The sequence below is a fragment of the Malaclemys terrapin genome, chromosome 4 (genome assembly GCF_027887155.1).
Source record: "Malaclemys terrapin pileata isolate rMalTer1 chromosome 4, rMalTer1.hap1, whole genome shotgun sequence".
NCBI lineage: Eukaryota > Metazoa > Chordata > Testudines > Emydidae > Malaclemys > Malaclemys terrapin.
In genome coordinates, this window is record NC_071508.1 from 12,674,898 (window position 1) to 12,700,298 (window position 25,401).

Here is a 25,401-nt window from a genome sequence, read left to right on the forward strand (position 1 = left end):
GAAGTATATGCATGAAATACAACTTCTTCAGATAAATAAGTATTTTCTGTTTGTTAACTAAAAGAGAATATGAAAAACAGGAAAAATACTTCCCATTCATCTGAAATTCCAGATTGATTATTTTATTATTGTTTTATGTGCTGAGGAAATGTTCAGCCCAGGTTATAATTATGGAGGATTGCTCAGTGGATTCATATTTTAACAGGAGATGGTCCCAAATCAAACTCCTTTATCTGTGCAATTCCTGATTTGCAGACAGTTTGAATTCTTATCCAGATCTAAAAACATTAAGTATAGTCCTAGCTATATAATGGGCCAAACCCGTGCCCTAGATTTGAGCACACTGATATCTGTTAAGCTTGGATTTGACCATTGCAGTTCAGGCTAATTTCTTATTTTAATAAAACCAGTTCACCGCCTTTCTTAAAATAAGACTTAGCACTTCTATAGACTTTTACACTCCTTCACTCCCAGTGTACTTTGCAAAGGGTTAGGGATGTAATGTCCAGCTCAAGGAGTTACGTGTGTCTATGTGTATATATTTGTATGCTATAGTTTACTGGGTTTTTTTATTGCTTTTTATCACAGCTGTAGAGCTGTCAGCTAACTTTTTAAAAATGTTAAAACATAAAAGAAGCCTATATATAGAGCTTGGATCAAATATTTTCACAACAGATGTTTCCTTCCCGGAGACATTTTCCTGTCCTAAATTAAAAATAAAAGCCACTACAACTTTATCATACCAGTAAATGGATATAATTCAACTAGGGCTGTCGAGCGATTTTAAAAAAAATTATTGTGATTAATCACGCTGTTAAACAATAATATAATACCATTTATTTAAATACTTTTGGATGTTTTCTACAATATCAAACTTTAGAACCTACAAGTCCAATCAGTCCCATTTCTTGTTCAGCCAATCGCTCAGACAAACAGGTCTGTTTACATTTGCAGAAGATAATGCTGCCTGCTTCTTGGGTACAATGTCACCTTGTAAGGGGTCGGACTCACCCCTGCAGCACCTCCTGCTGGTTACTCTGGGGAATCAGCTCAATCCAGCCCGGAGCACCCTCTGCAGGCCAGTGATCCGCCTTGTCGTTCGCACTGACCCCCATGTCCCTCCCAGGACCCCAGTGCCCCTTGCTCTGGGTGCTGCCCCCTGGCAGTACCCACACACACTGGGTCTCCCCTCCCAGGGGAACCCCCACCCACTAACCCCACCTCACCTCAGCATCAGGCTACTGCCAGTCACCAACTAGCCCCCGCTCTCTGGGGCAGACTGCAGTATCAGCCACTCATCACTGGCAGGGTTGGGTTTGGACCTGCTGCCTTGGCCTACCCCTGGGCTGCCCTCTGCAACCCCCAGTACCCCTTGGCCTAATACTAGGCTGCAGCCTGGGGCTTTCCAGGCTGGCGCTCCCCAGCCCCGCTCCACTCAGGTACCATGACTCTGCTCCCTGCAGTCAGGCCCTTCTCTCTGTGAGTGCAGAGAGAGACTGCTGAGCTTCTTGCTCCCAGCCTCTTTATACAGGCCAGCTGAGGCCTGATTGGGGTGTGGCCTAGGGTTACCATATGTCCTCTTTTTCCCGGACATGTCCGGCTTTTCGGCACTCAAACCCCCGTCTGGGAGGAACTGCCAAAAAGCCGAACATGTCCGGGAAAATGCCGGCCAGGCACTTCCCCTCCCGCGGCAGCTCTGCTCCTCTCCTGACTCTTCGGCTCTGTTTAAGAGCCGAGCTGCCCGAGCGCTATGGGCTTCAGGCAGCCCCCTTGCCTCCGGACCCCAGCCACCGGCTGGGCACTTCCCCTCCCGGGCTCCAGCGGCACAGGGTCCGGAGGCATGGGGGCTGCCCGAAGCCGGTAGCGCTGGGGCAGCTCGGCTCTTAAACAGAGCCGAAGAGTCAGGGGAGGAGCAGAGCCTCCAGCCGCGGCGGCTCTGCTCCTCCCCGACTCTTCGGCTCTGTTTAAGAGCCGAGCACTCCGGGCTTTGGGCAGCCCCCATACCTCCGGACCCTGCACCGCCAGAGCCTGGGAGGGGAAGTGCCCGGCCGGGGGCGCAGGGTCCGGAGGCATGGGGTCTGCCCGAAGCCGGTAGTGCTCGGGCAGCCCGGCTCTTAAACAGAGCCCAAGAGTCAGGGGAGGAGCAGAGCCTCCGGCCGCGGCGGCTCTGCTCCTCCCCGACTCTTCGGCTCTGTTTAAGAGCCGAGCGCTACCGGCTTTAGGCAGCCCCCATGCTTCCGGACCCTGCGCCGCCGGAGCCCGGGAGGGGAAGTGCCCGGCTGGGGGCGCAGGGTCCGGAGGCAAGGTGGCTGCCCGAAGCCCAAGCGCTACCGGCTTCATGGTTTGCCGGGCAGCCTCCAGACCCTGCGCCCCCTCCTGGGCGCTTCCCCTCCCGGGCTCCAGCTGTGCTGGGGAAGAGCCGGCTGGGGGCGCAGAGTCTGGGGGCTGCCCGGCAAACCGTGAAGCCGGTAGCGCTCGGGCAGCCCTTTCCGCGTGGCTGGGAGTGGGAGGGAGGAGGGGGCGCAGTTAGGGCGGGGAAGGGGCGGAGTTGGGGTGGGGCTGGGGTGGGGAAATGGGCGGGGCCAGGGCCCGTGGAGGGTCCTCTTTTTTTATTTGTTAGATATGGTAACCCTAGTGTGGCCCAGCTGCGGCTACTTCCCCAATCAGCCTAGGTAGCTTTTCTTCCGCAGCCCCAGCCCTCTGCAGGGCTGGATTTAACCCTTCCTGCAGGAGCAGGAGTCCACCCCGCTACACACCTGAAAATGAGAACAGGCATTTGCATGACACTGTTGTCGCCGGCACTGCAAGATATTCACATGCCAGATGCGTTAAAGATTATGTCCCGTGATGCTTCAACCAGCGTTCCAGAGGATATGCGTCCATGCTGATGACGGGTTTTGCTCGATAACGATCCAAAGCAGTGTGGACCCACGTATGTTCATTTTCATAATGTGAATCAGCTGCCACCTGCAGAAGGTTGATTTTCTTTTTTGGTGGTTCGGGTTCTGTAATTTTCCCATTAGAGTGTTGCTCTTTTAAGACTTCTGAAAACATGCTCCACATCTCATCCCTCTCAGATTTTGGAAGGCATTTCAGATTCTTAAATCTTGGGTCAAGTGCTGTAGCTATCTTTAGAAATTTCACACTAGTATCTTCTTTGCATTTTGTCAAATTTGCAGTGAAAGTGTTCTTAAAACGAACAACATGTGCTGGGTCATCATCTGAGACTGCTATAACGTGAAATGTATGGCAGAATGCCGGTAAAACAGAGGAGACATACAATTCTCCCCCAAGGAGTTCAGTCGCAAATTCAATTAATGCATTATTTTTTAACGAGCGTCATCAGCATGGACGCATGTCCTCTGGAACGATGGCAAGCATGAAGAGGCATATGAATTTTTAGCGCATCTGGCACATAAATATCTTGCGACGCCAGCTACAACAGTGGCATGCAAAAGCCTGTTCTCACTTTCAGGTGACATTGTAAATAAGAAGCGGCCAGCATTACCTTCTATAAATGTAAACAAACTTGTTTCTCTTAGGGATAGGCTGAACAAGAAGTAGGACTGAGTGGACTTGTAGACTCTAAAGTTTTACATTGCTTTCTTTTTGAGTGCAGTTATATAACAAAAAAAATCTACATTGGTAAGTTGCACTTTCATGATAAAGAGATTGCACGACATACTTGTATGTGGTGAACTGAAAAATACTATTTCTTTTAACATTTTTACAGTGCAAATATTTGTAATAAAAAATATAAAATGAGCACTGTACACTTTGTATTCTGTGATGTAACTGAAATCGATATACTGTATTTGAAAATGTAGAAAAGCATCCAAAAATATTTAATAAATTTCAATTGATATTCTATTGTTTAACAGTGCAATTAATTTTTTTAATCATGATTAATTTTTTTGAGTTAATTGCGTGAGTTAACTGTGATTAATTAACAGCCCTAATTAAAACACAATCTACTGAGGGATTTCCTTTCACATGGTAGTTCCATAACAGATGTATTTTCTTAATGCTTATAACAGTCTGCAACACTACTATATTTTCATTTGGGGCGGGGTGGCGGAGTCCCAGATATGGCAGTAAGGTGTCTGGGGGCAGAACAGGAATGAAAGGCATCCAAATAGAAAATATTAGATTGGAGAGTGTGCCTTTATTTCTCTCTCTCTCTGCCCTCTTTATTTTGTGTACAACCTGTTAGGTAGGCATCTTGCTAAGACTGACTTCTTTGGTAAAATAAATGTGTGTTTTTATAGCATCAAAAACAAAAATTAAGGTCAATTCAGTGTTTACTTTTTCAGCAGTTTGTCACACTGAACAGAACAAATATTTCTTAATCTTCCATACTGTTAATTTTGGGAGATTAAATAGATTTTTTTGAAAAGTGAAGTTTTTATAGAAAAGCCGGACAACAGTAGTTTTTTTTCTTCTTATATTAAAATGTATAATATTAAAGGAACAATTTGTACCTTTGACAAATCTCCAAATTGCGCTCTAGGGTCTAGTGCCTCAGTCTGCTCCATTGATTCTGATCGATTTACTTTTGAGTCTCACCAATGTGAAGTCAGAACTATATATAGCACTTACAGAGTGTCTTTCTACCTGAGGATCTCAAAGTTCCTTACAAACGGAGCGAATGGTTATTGTCAGTTTATGGGGGAGGAAACTGAGTCAGAGTTTAAGTGACTTAGTGAAGACCACAATGTTAGTGACACAGCCAGGACCAGAACTCAGATTTATGGCTTCAGTCGAGTTCACCATCCACAGGATGACTATGAGAGCAGCCTGTCAAGTTTATGGATTGTATATTCTTGGAACAAAGTTCCCAAACTTGTCTGGTGTGTGTTTGTTGTTGATCCATGGAGAGTTTGTTGGTCAAAAGGTGGTGACTCATCTTTCCACCTACTAAAATTCATCAAGGCAGCTAAAATTACAGTAAATACTTTCCTAATGCTAAATTTCTACCTAAGTAGAACTAGTTAGCACAAACAGGTGGGGGAGTGGTGCTGTGGGGGGTGCGGCACAATCATGACTGGGAAGGAAGATGTTTGTGAGATTCTTTGTTAAGATGTAACCCTTATTTTGAAAAATGGGAAGTCTCCTGTTCTAAGGTTATTTTTTGCAGTGAAGGAAAGGAAAAGGAAACAAACTAAATAGAGAAGAACAGGAAACAGAGAAAATGGGCAGGAAAAAGCAACTTGCCCTCCATCTGAATTGAAAGGAGTAAGGAGGGGATTTACTTGACTGATGTAAGACATCCTTTTCCCTGAGTGTGTTAAATCATTCTTGCTAGAAATGACTTGTCATTTCTCATCAGGGTACCAGCGAAAACCAAATATTTGGCCTTTAGAATTCATGAATTTGCACCCTTAGCTGCATTTGTTATCAACAGAAGTAAGCTGCAGGCGGTTGCGTCTAGGCCTCCCTCCAAGGCTTCAGAACTCGTTTTTATCTAGAAGGTACTCAGTCCCAATACTGACCATAAGTTTCAAAGCCCTTTCATCTGTGAACCATGTTCACTGCTGGCCTAAGTGAATTCAGCTTTGAAGTAAACGGCATTGTTCCTATTTCAGTCAGTGATGGGTTTGGCCCCAGGTTCATTCTTAATTTAATTACTCAAAAAATCCCAGATTCTAAACGCCTTCAAAGTTCCTGCAATATTACCATACAGGGGTGGGTGTGGGTGGATATGTAATTTCATATTTTTATACTGCTTTCAAGTTATATTAAATCAGGGTAAAAGGGGAATTTTACTTTAACTACACAAGCCATATTATGCTCACTTTCAGTGTAATGCAAATTGTACATCTCTCTTCATTTTTAAAGTGAAAGGAATCAGCTTCCATGAAAGAGTTAAGCATGTGTCATGTTTAAAAAAAAAAAAAAGGATATAGGGGAGGGGAAAAAGTTAACAATGTGATAGTGAGATTGCTATGAACTATTTAAAGCTAGATCACGCTTTGGACAATCTCCACCTCATAATTTGGAACCACAAGCATAACCCGTGCAAGGGAATTCCACCCCATATGTTACTGGCCTCAAAGATTTGAACTAAAGGGGAGCTGCACACGGTCTCAACAGAGCTGCAGCAGAACTTAAAAACCCAAGAGTACTAAAGTAATATCCAGTTTTGCTTGTAAGTAATCAGCAGGGATGTTGTTACTGGGGAGTTTAAAAGCAACAAAGAGGAAGCAGCTTTTCTGGACAATGTTCTATGTTCTGAGCTTGATGGGTGAGTATTAAACATAAAAAGGCTACATTTATGGCTACTAAATGCGTTAAGCACAAAATAGAGTAGCTGGGGGGTGGTGGTGGAGGCGAAATAATGAACAGGGAAATACCTCTCTGTACTACTGCTCCTTGGATAGCAAGGTAGGGAAAAGAGTCAGTGTACTATAAGTGTGATATAATGTATGTTCAATAAAATTGGAGCAGATTTATGTGGAGAGCATTATATTGAGGACATTATATGTAGAGGAAGGACACTTCCCCAGTCCATTTGCCCCAAAACAGCCAAAAATGAGTGTTCTGAACAGGAATTATTACAGCTTTAAGCAGAGTTGGGAACCAAGATCTGAAAGCATCCCATTAGAAACCATGTTATAAGGAAGATGTAAATGTACGAAGTACCTCTAATGAATGTGTGTCATTTGTTGCTCTGCATTAGCCTAAAAGGACAGAGGTTTCTAATTTGTGATGATTATTTTATAGGCATTAAACACTTAGTTAAAAAACAAGTGTAACTACAACACCTGGTATTATAAAAAATCTGCTCGCTTCCAAAAAAACCTTTGCTTCCTCAGATGAACTCTCTGTGACTATGGGGAATCCTCCACCCTTCTTAATTCCACAAGTAACACTCAGCACCAGGGGAAAAAACAAAAAAGAGAAATTCTAAGGATTTTTGGTGTGTAAGTTTTTGTTTTGTGTAGGGTGTTTTGTTTGTTGGGTTTTAGTTGTTTTTTTTAAGCAATATTTAACTCTTTGATAGATTTTTCATGTATTTAATCTAAAACCAAAAATCTTAATACTATTGAAGATTGGTGTAATAAATTATAAGGGGACTTTTTTGTCCGAATATGCTGTATTAGAATAACATCCAAGATCCTGTAGGTACCCAACCTACTTTATATTCCTCTTTATCAATGAAATGTGAGATAGTAGATCCTCTTAAATAATCAGTTACATTGTGCTCTTCTGTCTCTTGTTTCATTGCTAATATTTCAAAAAGGATCAGGTTCACTCCTCTATCAAGCTGGCATGACATATTGCTCGTTTGAGCCATTTTATCTCACCCTTTAGTATGCACTTACAGAAAGTGCAGTATGAAGAAACCTTTAAAGTGTGTTTCAGCATTGTATGACTGTCTGAGGTATGTGGTAAGCAAAGCTTTTGTGCAACAGTATACCTCTGGAATTAGAAATCTGAGTCACTTGTGAGATGGAAAAAGGTAAAGGCAAAATTATCAAGTGATAGGATTTGGGGGAGGAGGGTGGGTTATTTTTTAATTTTGTACCTGCAATGGACTTTGAGAGAAAATGCACATACTGTAAAATATGATACCTTTTATTAGCCAAGCCAATACTCTGCACTTGTACAGGATATTGCAGTGCTTTGCAAATAGTTAATTAGTTTCCCACATGTCTGGCTGGCTGGTCTTGCCCACATACTAATGGTCATATTTAAGGTCAAGAAGGAATTCCCCAAATCAGATTGACAGAGACCCTGGGGGTGGTTTGCCTTTCTCTGCAATATGGGCCATGGGTCACTTGCTGATTCAATTAGGGTAAATGGTGGATTTTCTGTAATTTGAAGTCTTTAAATCAAGATTTGAGGATTGCAGTGACTCAGCCAATGACTGTGGCCCCACTACTACAAGAATAGGGGTGTGAGGTTCTATGGCCTGGAATGTGGCAGAGATCAGACTAGATGATTATAATGGTGCCTTCTGGCCTTCAAATCTGTAAGTTTCTGAACACCCCAGTGAGATAGAAAAGTATTATTTCCATTCCATATAAGAGTAAAATAAAGCACAGAGAGATTAAGGGCATGATTTTCGGAGATTCTGAACACTTGTGTTTCTCGTTGACTTCTGTTGGAGCTGAGAGTGCCTAGCACCTGTGAAATAAGTCCCTAGGTGACATGTCTCAAGGTTCCACAGTGAATCAGTTACACAGGTGAAAACAGAACCCAGGAGTTCTATATCCTAGTTACTTACCTTAGTCCATAGACAATGCTGCCTTTTTGGTGGCTTCTAGTACATGAGCTTTTTCAGGTGTCCACAAACTAGAAGAATATATAAACTCAGTGGCATGATATTAAAAACCAGTTCCTGCAAAGGAAGTGGTTCTGGCCATCAGTTTTCAAGCATCTAAGCACAGGCTCTATTGCACATCTCTTAATTCTACAAGTTGTTTCCCCTTCCTCCTTTCTTAGCCCTTCTAGTCACTTGTTACCACAATAAGCTGCTCCTAAGGCCTTATTTTCATTCAGGAAGACTTATAGCAGGTGCTGTGCAAAATTTGGTCATTTGCAGGGATTCATACAAACAAACCTCTTTGGTCAGGAGGAGATAAAGGTCTGGGAACCTGTGACAGGTTGTTATCCCCGGGATGCAGTCTGGGAGCCGTTGGAACCGCTGTGCCCCCTAACAATTTAGCAAGGCTGGTCTCTCTCACACTGCTCTACTGGTGATTCAGCCAGCTCTCCAGGCCCTGTTATCACCCAACACAACAGCAGGTGGCACCACACACCCAACTGAGTTACCTGAGTGCCTTACTTAAGCCTCTCATAGATTCATAATGGAGCACAACAATTTCCCAGCTCCCTGGGCTTGCACCCCTGCTGGAGTATAAACCCAGAATGAGCTTGCATTGCACAGTGCAATGCAAGTTCATTAATATAGTTCACTTCCCACTCAATATGGCAAAGATATGAAAAAACAGCCTGTGTTAACCAAGCTGAGATTTTCCCAGACACTTCACTTAAAGACGCACTGGTTAAGATAAAACAAATTTATTAACTACAGAAAGATAGATTAAAAGTGATTGTAAGTGATATCAAACAGCTCAAAGCAGATTATCTATCAAATAAACAAAAATGCAAACTAAGCCTAATATACTAGATAGATAAGATTTGAATTAGCAATCTCTCACTCTTACTGATGATACAAGCAGTTCACCAAATTTCCATACACAGGCTAGAAATCCCGTTAGCCTGGGACCAGCACTTTCCCCTATCCAGTCTTTGATCCTTAGATGTTTCCAGGAGTTCTCTTGTGGGGGGGAGTGAGGCCAAGAGGTGATGTCACTCCCCACCTTATATAGTTTTTCCATATGGTGGGAACCCTTTGTTCCAAGCTAAGTCCCCAGCCCAGCTTGTAGAAAAATACAGGTACCAAAATGTAGTTCAGTGTCATGTGGTCTGGTCACATGCCCTTGCATGCCTTGCTGAGTCGTAGCATCCATTACTCATAGGCTGGTTGAAACATTCCCCGGTGAGGATAAACCTTTTCCAAGGTCAGTTGTCTTTGCTGATGGGTCATTAGCACTGTCTAGCTTCTTCATTGTTGTACCTGAAAGGCTAGCTGTGGGTGTTTTAAACTTCACAACATCTTTCAGTAACACATACAGTACCTAGCAAAATTATGTATTCAGGAGGGAGGGATAGCTCAGTGGTTTGAGCATTAGCCTGCTAAACCCAGGGTTGTGAGTTCAATCCTTGAGGAGGCCATTTAGGGATCTGGGGCAAAAATCTGTCTGGGGATTAGTTCCACTTTGAGCAGAGGGTTGGACTAGATGACCTCCTGAGGTCCCTTCCAACCCTGATATTCTATAACTTTGCATACAGTCCAACAAGATAATGTTCAACAGATCAAGACTTTTAGAATGATACCTTACAAGGCATACCTTGTACAAGATGCCACATAATTATATCATAATCATATTACTATGCTGAATGTGGGGTGCAGAGTGTCACAGAAACCACAAAACAAACCAAAACACCTGCCTTGGGGTCAAATTCATCCAATTTCACTTTGTTTCTACCTGAAATTCAGGCCCCAGCCCATTCCAAATTTGCCCAACCTCTCACTGAAATTTGCCCAAGTTCTAGCATTGCAATAAAATCACAAACCATATGAAAAGTTTATGCCTATATGCACTGACAGACTTCTCCAAAATCACTCTATTATGTACCATGGGTCAGTCAGCAAAAGGTCAGTGGCATGCAGCCTCCAACCAAGTCACCCGTAGTCCACAGCTAAGCTAATCTCCCTTCCCTGGAAATGGATAGTAACTCTGGAGCCCCTGTCTGTCTTGCCCAACACCACCGAACTAGTTATAACCACAAAAAGAACAGGAGTACTTGTGGCACCTTAGAGACTAACAAATTTAAATTTGTTAGTCTCTAAGGTGCCACAAGTACTCCTGTTCTTTTTGCGGATACAGACTAACACGGCTGCTACTCTGAAACCTAGTTATAACCAGTTTCTTATCTCTTCGTGCAATGCAGCAGGATCTTTACCAAAGAGAGAGAATTGAGATTTGGTAACATAATATCTATGAAAACATCAATTGAGAGTGAAACAATTCACATATTCTTTAGAATAAAAAAACAGTAACGTCAATTGTGCATTTACAACTCAGCATGCTCTTGCACCTATGTGCACATAATGCAGAACTCATGTTGTTCCAATGGACCAGATAAGTACCTAGGTTGATTATCGGGAGAGAGAAAGACACACCTTCTGCGGTAGGTGCTGTAGTGATGTAAAGGCACTTGTTCCTTCCTTAATGAACATGATTTTAAACAAGCTGGGGACAGTCCTATTCCAGCACCATAGCAGACTAGGCAGCAAGGTGATGGAACATCTTCTAGTGGAATAATTTGTCTGTCACGTCATAGTTAAGTGTAGGTCCCTGCATAGTTCTGAGGACCTGCAACTTGTTACTGACCTCTGAGCTGTAGGTGTTCAGCACCTCTCTGGGTCACGACCCAGCTCAGATGCACAACTTTAACAAAGCAAACATCTCCTAATCAATTTCCTTGCTGATCTCTCCCTTGGCTTTTAATCTTGTTTCCCAGCAACATTTCTCCACTTCCGTGCTAAACAATAGAAGGATGCCTTTCAAGAGCTATGTACAAATTGGCTTATATAGCAAGCTAAGAATTCCCTCTTTCCCACTGACATATAGTAAATGAAAACAGAGCAGCTCTATGCTGTTCCAAAGGAAAATTTGTTGCCATATCTTTTCAGACTCTGAAGTAAGATTAGAATAGGTTCAGGGTAAAAGCAAATCCAGAATCATGAAACACATTACTTGAAGGCTAATAAGGAGTGATTCAGTACTTGTCTAATCTAAATGTTAAACTATAATTCAGATTTATTCCTATAACAATTTATTGTCTTTCCAAGAACTGCTTTTCATACATTTTAGATATGGTACTTAAGGTTCTATTCCTGGCTCTGCCACTAACCTGTTTTGTTACCTTGAGCAAGTTATTTCACCTTGATGCTTCAAATTCCCCATTTGTAAAATGGGGACAATGATACCTTTTTGCAAAGCGTGTGACGTTCATGTATGAAAAGCTCTATATAAGAGCTAAGTAATTCTATTGTGGGCTGATAGTTGGCAGCTGGGCTACATTTCATAGCTAAGCTAGTTGGATGCATTCCTAGCACCATGTCAACCTATGAAGTTTTAAAACCTTTGAACCACACCGTCTGAGCACTTTTGAAAATTAATCCCAAAGTGATTCACCCACGGTCACAGAGTGGGTCCATGGCAGAGGCAGGAGTAGAACCCTTTTCTCCTGAGTCCCCTCAAAACCATCTATCCTCTCATTTGAGCATTTGCCTAAGGCTATACCTACACTACCACGGTAAGTCGACCTAGGCTATACAACTCCAGCTACATGAATAACGTAGCTGGAGTCAACGTACCTTAGATCAAGTTACCGCAGGGTCTACACCGCGGGGGGGTTAATGGGAGAAATTTTCCTGTCAACTTACCTTACTCTTCTCGTCGGGGGTAGAGTACAGGGGTCGACTGGAGAGCGATCTGCAGTCGATTTGGCGGGTCTTCACTAGACCCGCTAAATCGACCACTGGTGGATCGATCTCAGAGCGTAAATCCTGGCTGTAGTGTAGACATAGCCTTAGAGTCAGAAGCCAAAATGTCCCTTACCCACAAGGGTGTACAAGGGTGCTGTGCATCCCAGGAACTGCTGCATTTCAGCCAGTGCTGTATGTAAATATAACTTGCATTATATCTTGGGATCCTTCTGAGTGAAAGCTGCTAAGTGGGAAATATTTGTCCACAATATCTACTTGGCCTTTCTAGTTTATTTTTAAATGCTAAAAACAATTGATACGTGCATTTTAAAAATGATGTGGGGGGGGGTTACTTTGGTTTGTACATTCCAGCTACACCACCAAAGGGATAGATCAGGAGATCATAATATGGTGCTGAATCACTAGAGATGGGCAAACCTGTTAGTTTAAAATAAAGACTTTTGCCTGTGACTTTAATCAAACCCAAACCAAACCTTTGTTGACATTTAAGGAATGTTTCTGTATGCCAAGATTCAGCTCTACGTGATTTTTACATGGCTACAATGTTAACTGCAAGAATGATGACGTATATACGCTAGAAAGTATGCACTACCGGTGGACAGTGCAGTGAATTGTCCTATTAGTGCATGTATTAAAACTTGTAGATGATACATTAGTGCAAGACCCTGTATGTATTTGTACCTCATGCAAACTATATGTGTTTGTACCTAAGAGTGTGGTGCTGCATCACTGTGCTTCATATGTCAACCTGTTTCTGCATGTGATCATCCTCAAGTACTTATTCTTTTACCAAGATCCCGCAAAATAAAGGAGTTTAAGTGCTGAAAATTGGTGAGGCCAAGGAGGAACGATAATTCAGGTTCAACTTCTTCTAGGAGGCTGATTGTCATAAATATACAAGCCACAAGCATCATAGAAGCTGCCTGAGAAATAGGGCTCCTAAGGTCAGTGGCTTATTTAAGAGCCAACTTAAGTCAGGCTACAAGACAAAGCAAAATCCCTCTTTACTGGCTCTGACTGAGCAGGGTTAAGTGTTGATTGGCTGACTCTGCTCACGGCTGACTGCAGTGATGTAATGGTTTGAGTTGTCAACCCTCCTCCTCCCCACATTCTCTTTGCGCTTTTCTTTGTGTCATTCGTGACTGCAGATCCACACCCATATCCTGTCTGGGACTGTGTGGAAAAGGGGAAAAAAAGGGGATTTTATCAGATATTTCCAGAGGAAAGGGAGCGCCACCCACTTGAATTCCTGCCACATGGCCGGAGAGGAGTAAAACTAGAGCTTTATGAGTAATGTAGCTCAAAGTCCCAAAAGGTGCTGCTTATTGTAGCTGTTGGCTTAATGAAAGGCAAACATTGAAACCTGGTTCACACTGTTGTAGTTCTGTTCTGCCCTCTTTCTCCACTGCTTCCCCATTCCGACCAACACACCAGGTCCTGAATCACAGCCTACTGACACCCAATGCACTTACTGTACCTGTATACTTTGACTGCAGAAGTGTAGTCTTAGAGTATGTCTACACAGCAATTAAAAGCCTGTGGCTAGGCCATGCCAGCTGACTCAGGCTCACGGGGCTCAAGCTAAGGTGCTGTTGAATTGCGGTGTAGACGTACCCTTAAAGGACCAGGAACTCCTACGTGCTCATTTTGGTTCTGCCCTTGTGGCTTTAGCTGTGTGTCATTTAAGCTCTGCCTCTGTTTGTCTATCTGTAAAATTGGGCTAATACCTACCCTGCAAGGTTTTTGTAAGGATTAATTAGTTGAAGTCTAAAGTATTAAAGCAGAGATGAACTTGACAAAATGATTGTCAAGTGATTTGAAGATGAGGTGTACTATATAAAGGCTAATTAGTATTGTCATCATAGAAGAGGCAGCTACTTCCACAGGTTGTACATTAGTCATTGTGAAGATGCAGATGAGAGGAAGAAAATCCTGTATTTAACTGCCTTATACTACAAAATGGGATACAAACTGCAGAGACTGCCCCTTGTTGATCTGAGTCTGTTGCTTTACTGTAACGAGATGGGTGTTGGGTAGGGCTGGGTAGCACTGGTGCAGAACTCAGGTGTGGATGATGAGGGTAAGTCAATTAAGTTTTGTTGTGTTTATGTTGTTGCCGGATTATTTGATCTGGGATAAGTGCCAGGTCTGTTTATTAATTAGTTTTATCAGATTGTCAAGGATGTCCAAAGTACTGGATGGATACTCTTTTGTTTTAGGGTAGTAAAAAGGTGACTAAAATAAATATTTGTGAAATTGTGTCCCCTACAACTAATTTGGAGGTGAATTCTCACACAAACTAAGTTATCACTCCCTTCCCTGCTAGCCTTACTAGACTTTGATTGCTTCATGCTTAAAGTTTCATTTGGTTTTAATTCTCAAGTCCTTAATAAAATTCACACAAGTTTTGCAAAACTAATGAGAATGTGCTGTGCAATAAATGATTGAGGTTTTTAGCCAAATGCCACTTAGGCGTGGTATCCCAGTTCCCATCTGCATTGTTAGAGACTTTTATAGTCCTACAGCTTCAAAACACTTTGATACTTCTTGTATTAAAATGGTTGCATGTGCTGGAGAGGCAAGGGGAGAAAAGGAGTCATAATAAAACTGAGCAAATCCAAAGGCAAATTAAGGTGGAGGAAGATCCAGTCCTTGTTTTATGATACACGTTGGTGCAAAGATTTTGGCCAAACAGCTCTTGTATTTTTATAAACATCTGGAAAAGTTCAAAGGTGTTTGTCTGGGTGATTATGGCCCTTTGGGAAGTCAAGTAAAAGGAATTATGTCATTCTAATGAGGTAAAGTTTCCTGCTGATGTCCATGTAAACACAAAGCCGTGTGAAAAGGAGAGATTTAACATTACGTTAATTATTATTCTGGGCATGACATCATACCTCCTGGTTGTGATTTGTTATCAGGAAAACTCAGTGATTTAACATTTTTGAATTGGGCTCCTTCCTGGAAAGAATATCTCTTTTGTTTAAAAAGAAATCTGGCCAAAACCAAAACCCTAGATCCAAACACCGCTGAACAGTGGAACAATTCAGATTTGGATGTGAGCTTCGTAATTCAGTCCCATCTCTACTTTTAAGGTGTCATGGAAGTGCATTTCATGGGGGAATGGTTAGTTTAGAGGCTGGTAGTGGGATACAGAAAAATGAGTATCACAGTAGGCTTCCATGGGGCTAGACTTTCAAAAGTGCTCAGCACCCAGTGCACATGCAGCATGATAACCTTTCCTGAAAATCTGGGTACTTGTTCTGGTGAGTAAACAGGAGATGAGCTCTTTGGAAAATCTGGGCCCAGGCAAGTAGACGGGATAATAATAGAACGGGCCATGGAGACTGAACTTCCTTCTTGCCGTTAGATGGAGTCATTCCAGAGCAAGTCTGAGGCATGTTGTATATGAAGAAAGCTTACACTGCCAGTTTCCAGGCTGTATCTGTTCTAAAAACTTTCAGCCAGGGATGGCAGCTTGGCTTATTTCATTAACGCTAACATTCCCAATATTATGTTTTCTAATAAATGCCTCTCACATTTCTTATTGTCATCTATGCTTTCTTCTTAACTGGAAGACAAGTAAAAATGCAGGATATAAGTTTTCTTGAGAACATAACTGGTTGGGATAATATCTACACATAAATACCTCCTCTTCTTTATGAAAACCTTCCCCTTCCTGAGAAGATCTTTAAAACGACACAAACCTTTTCAGGTCTCATATAGACTAATATTTAAAGGTGTGATGTTAGCACATGCAAAGCACTTGAGAAAGCACCATGGAGATGCAACCAGTTGACTTGGTACAATCTGTGTGTATCAGGCGCTTTTTGCTGCTCCAGATGAATAAAGCAGGGGTCTTCTTCATTGCCAGCAAGGGGTTAAGAGAGAGCGTGCAGCTGTTCTGTGGTCTGCCCGTTAACATTGTGTGTATTCGCTCTCTTTTGGGGGTACAGATGGAGGATAGATTTCACAGTTACCTCATTGTAACCATTTCCATATACTAAGGCTGCCAACATGAAGGAAACTCTGAACATAGGCACGAGGAGGAAAAGGTACACAAAGTGTTCAGATGTTAATGCCGCCCCTATGCGTTGGAAAGACTATGAACTGTGTGTGAAATATCTGACAGGGTGCGGGGTCGCTGTGAGTTTCCTCTATGTTGTTGATGCCATGGAATGTAGCCTGAACGTTTTCTTCAATGAGGATGCAGAGTTGCAGTAAATCCATAGACACAAAGTTGCTCCAATCCTGCAACTTCATTGAACGTGGTTTCAGGGATCTAACTGTGCAGTTCTCTTTGCCGGATGAGGGCCTTGAATTAACAGATCAGTTTGGCTAAAAGTGTGAGGGCCAATCATGCCGTCCCTATACAAACAATACTGCCTTTAATGTCAACGTCCTTTCAGCCTATGTGGACTGCAGGACTTTGCCTGAATTGAACTTCAGTAATGAACCAAAGGTCTGTGAAGCTCAAAGATGGGGGGCTGCACTCTGAAGCTACTCTCATAGAATTGATTGTTGGTGTTTAATGCTGAACACTACCCTGTGTATTGCATAATTAGCTATATTTTAGGGGTTTATCCCTTCCTCTGAACCATCAAGCCTTGACTGGAGACAGAATAACTGACTAGATGGACCCTTTATCCATCCTGACATGGCAGTTGAGTAGTTTTTTTATGTTTAGAATACACCAACTGATTATTAAAATGGAATATTTGATTTCTCCCTGGAATGTGCTGCTGGGTGAATTCTGTGGTATTTTATGTGGCTAATCAGCTGCACATGAACTCCCAGTGGGACACTGTGGCCAAAAGAGCTAATGCAATCCTGGGATGCATAAACAGGGGAATCTCTACTAGGAGCAGAGAGGTTATTTTACCTCTATATTTGACACTGATGTGACCACTGCTGGAATACTGTGTCCATTTCTGGTACCCTCATTACAAGAAGGATGTTGCTAAATTGGAGACGTTTCAGAGAAGAGCCACAAGAATGATTAAAGGATTAGAAAACCTGCCTTATAGAGAGAAACGCAAAGAGCTCAGTCTATTTAGTTTAACAAAGAGAAGGTTAAGGGGTGACTTGATTCCAGTCTATGAGTACCTACATGGGGAACAAATATATAATAATGGAAGTTGAAGCTAGACAAACTGAGAGTAAATTGTAAAGTGTAAATTTTTAACACTGAGAGTAATTAACCATTGGAACAATTGACCAGGGGTTGTGGTGGATTCTCCATCACTGACCATTTTTTAATTGTCATGATTGGATGTTTATTCTAAAAGCTTTGCCCTAGGAATTATTTTGGGGGAGTTCTCTGGCCTGTGGAGGTCAGATTAAATGATCACAGTGGTCCCTTCTGGCCTTAGAATCTATGAATGTATGTACCAAGCCTATTCTCAGGAGTCTGTAGTAAGGCCCTCCTATATTATCTCCCATTATGCAGAATTCTCTCTGGGTTTCCATGGAAAGTTTTACATTGGCCTCAAAATTCTTCTCTGCCTTTTACCTATGACTGAGATTAGTGTCAGTTCGCCATCAGATATGCTCTCAAGGCAGAAACTGAATCCCAGTTCACCCACTCTTTTATGTTCTAACTGGTTAATCTGACTCCATCCTATAATGAAAGGCATCACATACATTAATCTTTTCATTAGTTTATTTATTATTTTAGCAAGACCTATTTGAAATACGATTCCTGCCCCTGAAGCCTGTCTTGTAATGGGTTCCTTGTAACATTTGTGTCATTCTTATTTGCAATGAATTTCTCTCCCTTCTTTATATTCTTTTCCAATCATTTCATTGTCTCATGACAAAATCCTTCCAGTTTTTCTCAGTACTGACTGCATGTTGTGCAAGATTATGAAGGATTCACATGAGGCATGAATTGTGGAGGACTGAAATGCTCCCAAACACTTGCCAGAGACATCTCAACACGGTCTTCTGAATCTACCTCCTCATGTGTTTTGCTTGTGTAGCTGGCAACTCCTCGGCATTCCAATATTTCTCCCATGTGCGCACACACAATCACAATTATATTTCTTAACATAACCCTATACTCAGACTTTAGAATTTCCAGTATCAACAGTTGGCAATTTTCATCTAATGAAGTTACAAGACAAGGGTCAGTTTTCTTTCTTAAAGGGTCTATTACCTAATCTGGATTGTAAAATATTTCCTTTATATTTAGCTTGACAACAGCACGGATTAAGCCCATTTCTGTAATCAATCCCATAAAGTGATTTAGGGCTCAATCCTCCCAGGGGCTGAACATTATGGGCCCAATGCAGCAAAGCACTAAGGCTCCAGTTCAGGAAAATATTCCCATTTAAAACAACAGTAAGCATTTGTTGAACTTTAAGCATGTATATAAGCATGACTTCAATGGGACTTACGTACATGCTTAAAGTTAAACACAAGTTCAAGTGTTTTGTTGGATCAGGGCTAGAATACTCAGCAGCTGATAAAGAACTTAATAATATCTCTGTTAGGTTCTGAAAAAATGAATAATGGTGAAATAATTTATCTTGCAAGTTTTAGAGTTCAGTCACTACTGGATAGAAACTAATGCGACAATCAATGTATTTTTTACAAGAATCTAAAAACACATAGAATGTGAAGTAGGTATTGAACCAGTTTGTGGAGAACAGAAATAGGTTTCCAGAGAGGAATAAAATAGCATGAAAAACAGGAGGAAAAAAGTCTTCAACAATGTTTAAGGCTTGCTTCAGATATCACATAAGCAAAGTCAAAGGTGGCATATTTATCTCGCAGCATGTGATTACTACGAAATATACAAACTTTTACATTCAAATATTTGATGATTCTCTAAATGTTCCATTTTACCTCAAAGAGATGCAACATCTCTAGTCAACAAGGACTTGATTCAAAGCCTTTGGGAATGTTTCTATTGACTTCACTGGGCTTTGGATCAAGCCCTGAAGGAGTTTGTACCTGCAATAATGTGAATATATTTGAAATTTCCATTTCTTTTTCCTGTAGCACACACGTGGTCTTTTTCAAATGCTGAATCTTTCCTCTCAAACCTATTAATTTAGGCCAGTGTACAGTCCAGTCCTGCACAGAGCTCTGCACAGCTGGACTCCTGTATTCCCATGGGCTTAATGTAGGATCAGGACCAGCATGTCCAGTTGCTGCTCCATTCTTGTTTAAAAAGAAGAACAGGAGTACTTGTGGCACCTTAGAGACTAACAAATTTATTAGAGCATAAGCTTTCGTGGACTACAGCCCACTTCTTCCACGAAAGCTTATGCTCTAATAAATGTGTTAGTCTCTAAGGTGCCACAAGTACTCCTGTTCTTCTTTTTGCGGATACAGACTAACACGGCTGTTACTCTGATTCTTGTTTAAAGTTGCAAACAGAGACTAGATTAACATTTGAGCCTTTGATGTGCCCCAGTTCGATTGTCTGGTCTCTGAATTTCTTCCATATGAATTATAAGGCTGTTAATCTTTTTTGGAAAGGAAAAGAACTGTCTACTTGTGAAAAGAGCTATTAAAAATCCCTTTTCTCCCCTTTAAAGAATAAATAATAAATGTTTCCAAAGCCAAATAATTAACAGAGGATAGCAGAGAGAGCTTTTCCACAAGTTGGCATGGGGCTGCTCAGTGGTGGTCAATCTCCAGGGCAGTCCTGGTACAGTGATCCTGTTGCGGAAGGGAATGGTTTAGGGATATAAACTGGCCATCAATAAATTTAGACTTGAAATTAGACAAAGGTTTGTAACCATCAGAGGAGTGAAGTTCTGGAACAGCCTTCCAAGGGGAGAAGTGGGGCAAAAAACCTAACAGGCTTCAAGACTGATCTTGATAAATTAATGGAGAGTATGTATGGTATGATGAGACTGCCTACAATGGCATGTAGCCGATCTGCGACTGCTAGTAACAAATATCTCCAATGGCCAGTGATGGGACACTAGATTGGGAGGGCTCTAAGTAACTACAGAGAATTCTTTCCTGGGTGTGTTGGTCTGCTGGGTCTTGCCCACATGATCAGCGTCTAACTGATTTCCATATTTGGGGTCGGGAAGGAATTTTCCCCTGGGTCAGATTGGCAGAGACCCTTGGGGTTTTTGCCTTCCTCTGCAGCATGGGGCGTGGGTCACTTACAGGTTTAAAAGAGTGTAAATGGTGGATTCTCTGTAATGTGAAATCTTTAAACCATGATTTGAAGACTTCAGTAACTCAGCCAGTGGTTATGAGTCTATAATAGGAGTGGGTTATGTGCTGGCGATCAGACTAGATGATCATGATGGTCCCTTCTGGCCTTAAAGTCTATGTGTCTGTCATCCTTTCATGAAGGTTAGGGGACAGTGTGTATCTGTGTGGGATGTGGGGGGCTTAAACCTCTCTCCTCTGCTGCCCAAGATCCGAGTGTCAAAAGGACAGTCAGTGCCAAGAGGGCAGCCCAAGGATCAGAAGCCTTCAAACAGAAAAGGGGAAGAAGCAACCAAACCCAACCCCCTTGTAAAAACAAACAAACAAACAAAAGAAACATTGCAAAAATCATACTTATTTCTTCTCAGAAAGAGACTCTCATGTTGCATGTGAGTGAAATATCAGAGTCCTGTCAGTCTGCATCTCTTAGAACAGATGCCATATCGTGTTTTTAGCTATAAATTAACACTCCTTCCCGCCCCCCGCAGACAATAAAGTTTCTGGTGGAAACAACCACAGCTCATCAGTCACTACTTCACCTTCAGCGATGAATGCTACTATCACCAGTGTAACACCAGCAATAACAACTGTCACTCTCACAGAAACGATGGAGCCTAAAACTATTTCACCAACACCAGAAGGTATGGGAAATTGATTTGAACTTGCTAATTATTCTCCATGCTCTCTGCAATTTCCATTTGCTGATGTGCTTTAGTGATTGAATTTACAAGATGTGAAAATGAAACTTTAAGCAGGCACCGAAAGGATGATTTAGAACAGGCTGTCTCATCGAAATGGGCTTTTAATTCACGATTAAACCAAAATGATATTTTAGAAATGAGTCCAGTATGGAACCACGGATGTGAACCCCAACTTGTCCCCAGGCTCCTGAAATACTTCAGTATTCCAGAGGCTGCTTCCAGCTCCTATCTTTATAGTGGACCCAAATCCACTCACCTCTGTTCTTTAGAGAAGTGTGGATTTAGATCCAAGACTTGCAGCTTGAACCCATCTTTGCTTTAAAGTGAATGCTTAGGAGGAGCGGTCTGATCACTAGATCTGGGACTGCAGGCAGGCTAAACTATAATGATCAGATGCCCTGGTTATCTCATATGTCTCTGCGCTCCCTTTCTGAGTTCTGCATACAGCATCTTTAAAGGTAAGATGTCTGCCTTTCTGCCATAGGGCAGGGGCTTGAGGGGATTCAAGCTGAAGGATCTTAAAAAGAGACACATACTCTTCCTTTTTTTTTTTTTTTTTTAAATCAACAGATCTATTTGTTTGAGGGCTCTGAGTGCAGTGAGAAGGCAGGGGTGGCACTGGGGAGGTCAGCGTTGGGGGGTGAGCCAGGCAATAGCAGCGTTACACTCTTGTAGAATACACACAGAATATTAGCCTACTGTAAGCAGCTTATATGCATGTAACAATTCGGTAACTATGAAGCAAATCTAATGTGCATGTTTTCTACAGCCGATAATACATTCTAGTACCACTGACTATAACAAATCAATATTGCAGTTCAGTCACTACAATGACAAGCTTTGATTCGAGAGGCCTTAAGCATACTCCTATTTTTTTCTATGTAGGAAAAGCAAGTACTACTGAAATGACCAAAGTGACTGAAGACACCAGCCCTGCGACTTCCGCAGGACCCACCCAAACACACATGGCTGTGTCAGACCAGTCAGTGTCAGTGAAAACATCTCCCGATTCACAGCCGAACACATCACATGCTCCTTTCAGCACGACAGCACAAGCCATGACTTTGGAAATGGTTTCGACAGCCACTACTACTGTCCTCACAGAGCAAACTTCCCACTCAGCTACCACAGGACCCCCACCTAGTAGCACAGTGAAGGTAGGAGGAAGTGCTTGACTATGCATTTGATGAGCTATGGTGAGCATGTTGTTCCTGAAGACTTTCTTCAGAAGCTGTGGTTTGTTCGTACCATGCTGTGTTAAACCAGAACCAGTGCTGCACACATACGGGAGAGCCTTGTAGCTGGAGCACAGGACTGGGAGTTAGGAGACTTTGATTCTGTTCCCAGCCCTCCCAAAAACTCCCTTTGTGATACTGGGCAGGTCACTTTCCCCCTCTCTGTGAAACGGGGCTAATGAGACTGCCCTATCCCTCAGGTGCTCTGAGGCTATATTCATTAATGGTTCTGAGATCCCCTGAAGGCATTAGAGAATTGCCAGGGGTTACTGGTTGGCGCTGTCTTTCATGGGACCCCTTGCCAGAATGCCTAGATATAGCACATCATCAGACCAAACACACCTCTCGGATTGACGAGTGTATTATAAGGGATTCAGCAACTGATACAAACACATTTCTAGTGGAACGGCTGGTAGGGCAGTGCATATCATAGATTTCTTTGGGCTGCAAGGAACCTACAGTGGGCTGCCTCTGACATTGCTGCAGAATTGTTCTCACTCTCTTCAAACTATCCCCAATAGATGAATTTCTAGCCTAGTCTGGAGTATCTCCAGCCATAATGATCTCATGTCCTTTGGCTACATCTTCCCTGCTGCAGTTCAGTCTGTTCCCGCTTGCTCTGTCCTGCCTTCCTGAGACAGTGAGGTTTGCCATTAAAACAGTTTTTCAGAGGGCATGTCTATTACCACAATGATGCTTTTCAACTTGAAACAAGCAGGCTACAGGGGATAGGTTCAATAGGGCTGTTTTGGCAATAGATGTTACAGGGCTAGAATTGCCAGAGAGGTGGGGTTGGAACCTTTCTCTGCAGAGTTTTTAAGGACTAGCAACCAGCTGGGGAGCAGAGCAAGCAACCTCAGCCTAAGGATGTGAATCATAATGGGCTGAATCCAAGTAAAGGCTGCAGACAGCAGAGCTGGTGCAGTTATGCTACACCTAGGGGCCAGGATGCACTGCAGGGAACCTGGATACATGCAGGTCATATAGAGAACAGCTCTGTAGAGACTGCCTGTCCACTCCATCTTCTGCAGTGTAATTACAAGAGGTGGCCTGGAAAACTCCATGATAAAATAGGGTTTGGGGGTCATAATCCCAACCATTCTGAATATAGAAATAGAAAGACACCTGTTATCTAGGAACTTCAAAGACTTGCCTGAGAGATGCAGCCATGTGTCCTGACCTGTCTCTCTGTACCTATGCAATTTACAAATGCAGCAGTATTTTGTTTTACTTTCTAGCCCTACGACACCTCTGCTTGTCAGAATATTAAACATGTGAAGAAGCCCAAAGTGATCTGCTTGCATCTCAGTGAGCCCGACACATGTGTAAGTAGCATCTTTGCAGGTAGGCTGAATGGCCACTTGTTTTAAAGCCGCGTGGGAACAGTGTGAGGTCTTGGGGGCAGGTTCTTACCATCATGTCAAACTTGCAGGCACAAGGGGCCAGCAAAGCTGATGGTGCCTGGCGTGTTAGTGTGGTATTTACGGCTTGTGCTCCATTCCCATGGGGTGGGGAATGCAAACCGCTTGCTGCTGACTGAGCACAGCGGAGACAACAAGAGTCACCAGGAGGAATTCAGTCATGTCCCCCTCCATCATGGTGCAACCTGGGGCCACCTCAACTTCCTTTGTCTCCTCCTATTTAACAGGAAACCACCATTCACAAACACACACACACATATACCAGTCCTGCACACGTTATCTCCTCCACCTCACCATCCTCCTCTCCCCTTACTGCCAGCTGGCATGGAGAGGAAATTGGATCAGACAAGGGGGGTACAGTGGAACCTAGGCCTCACTGCCCCAGTTCAATGGCTTTGAAGGGTATCCCAGGTCTGTTTGAATTGGTCCAACTGGAAACTGTTAGCGCAATTACTTATTTGTAAAACTAAGATGAGATTAATGGGGAAGGATCAGCTCAGGTGCAGTTGGAGGGGAATAAACTCACTGTGCAGCAAGTGAAGACCTGAGACAAATGCTAGATGGTAAAGAATCTTGTGGGACTGCTGACTCGGGTGACCAGATGTCCCGATTTTCTAGGGACAGTCCCGATTTTTGGGTCTTTTTCTTATATAGGCTCCTATTACCCCCCACCCCCTGTCCTGATTTTTCACACTTGCTGTCTGGTCACCCTACTGCCAACTGGTGTGAAATTACAGTGATTAACTTTACCTCTACTAGCCAGCCACACTGAGATCACTTGGAGGGGGGGGGGGGGGGGAGCTAGATTCTTATTCTATTGACTTTTCCTTGTAAATTACCTATTAACTGGCATTTCTGCCTGTTTACATTCATGCTGAAAGTATTTTAGCAACAATTCATGTTGAAACCCCTATGGGATTGAGTGACCATAAACACAGATGCCATCTAGTGGGCAGTAAACAGACAGCATTGTCAGATATGAGGTTTTATATATTTCTATATTCTGATTGAGATTCACTGTCCAAGAAATTGGGTGTATTTAGTTAAAGGTAAGTTAGTAAATGAGTCCTGTTAATTGTGCTCACCCTTAGGACTGAATGAAATGCTGAAAAATCTAAAAAACTAAAAATAAAATAATAAAAATAAATTTTAAAGCATGGTATTGGAGTTAAAGCACTGGACTGGGACTCAGTGTTCAATTCCTGCTTCTGCTACTGACTTCTCATGTGACCTTGGGCAAATCACTCAGTATGTCTGACACATGTCCTCTGCCCTTGGATTCTAGCTACTCTAGCAAGTCGCATCTGACTGCTCGTATACTTGGAATCCCCAAATATGAAATGCTTTAAACCACACCAGTTTTAACAATGGCTTTTCCAGAAACCCTTATCCCATGGCAGGGCTCTCCTCATGCCTCCACCTAACTAATCATTGCATGGAAAAAACTATTTGGCCTCCAAGCTGGGTTAGCTGCTGAACCTGGGAACCAGATAACTGTCTGAGAGGAGAGTAGATAGAGGGCGCTGAGTCGTTTCTCCTTTTTCCTGCTGGCCTTTCCCAAGGCACGCATGCAATAATCTGGTGTCCGTCTCATTAAATGCAAAGGAAACTCTAACACTCTCAAGTATTCTTTCCACAGCAGACAAAAGAAAATACACAGGTCTTTCCTCCCATCTCAGTCCCCCAACCCCAAAACAAACTATATGGAAATAGTACTAACTGGTTGTTTTAAACCTTCTGTTTTCACAACAAGCCAGTATAAATAGTTTTACTGGTGT

The 25,401-nt window shown here is 42.6% G+C and overlaps 1 protein-coding gene across 2 annotated transcripts in view; it reads left to right on the plus strand.

Annotated features, from left to right (window-relative positions):
* The first annotated feature begins 5,941 nt into the window (after positions 1-5,941).
* Positions 5,942-25,401, plus strand: part of CD34 (CD34 molecule) — a 30,437-nt gene continuing 10,977 nt past the window's right edge. The window contains exons 1-4 of one of the 2 annotated variants that reach the window (XM_054026721.1): positions 5,942-6,244; positions 20,755-20,907; positions 21,853-22,124; positions 23,441-23,527. In XM_054026721.1, the coding sequence (XP_053882696.1) occupies positions 6,166-6,244; positions 20,755-20,907; positions 21,853-22,124; positions 23,441-23,527 (591 nt within the window). In that variant the 5' untranslated portion in view covers positions 5,942-6,165. The remainder of the gene's footprint in view (positions 6,245-20,754; positions 20,908-21,852; positions 22,125-23,440; positions 23,528-25,401) is intronic. The other variant, XM_054026722.1, reaches the window with a different exon arrangement.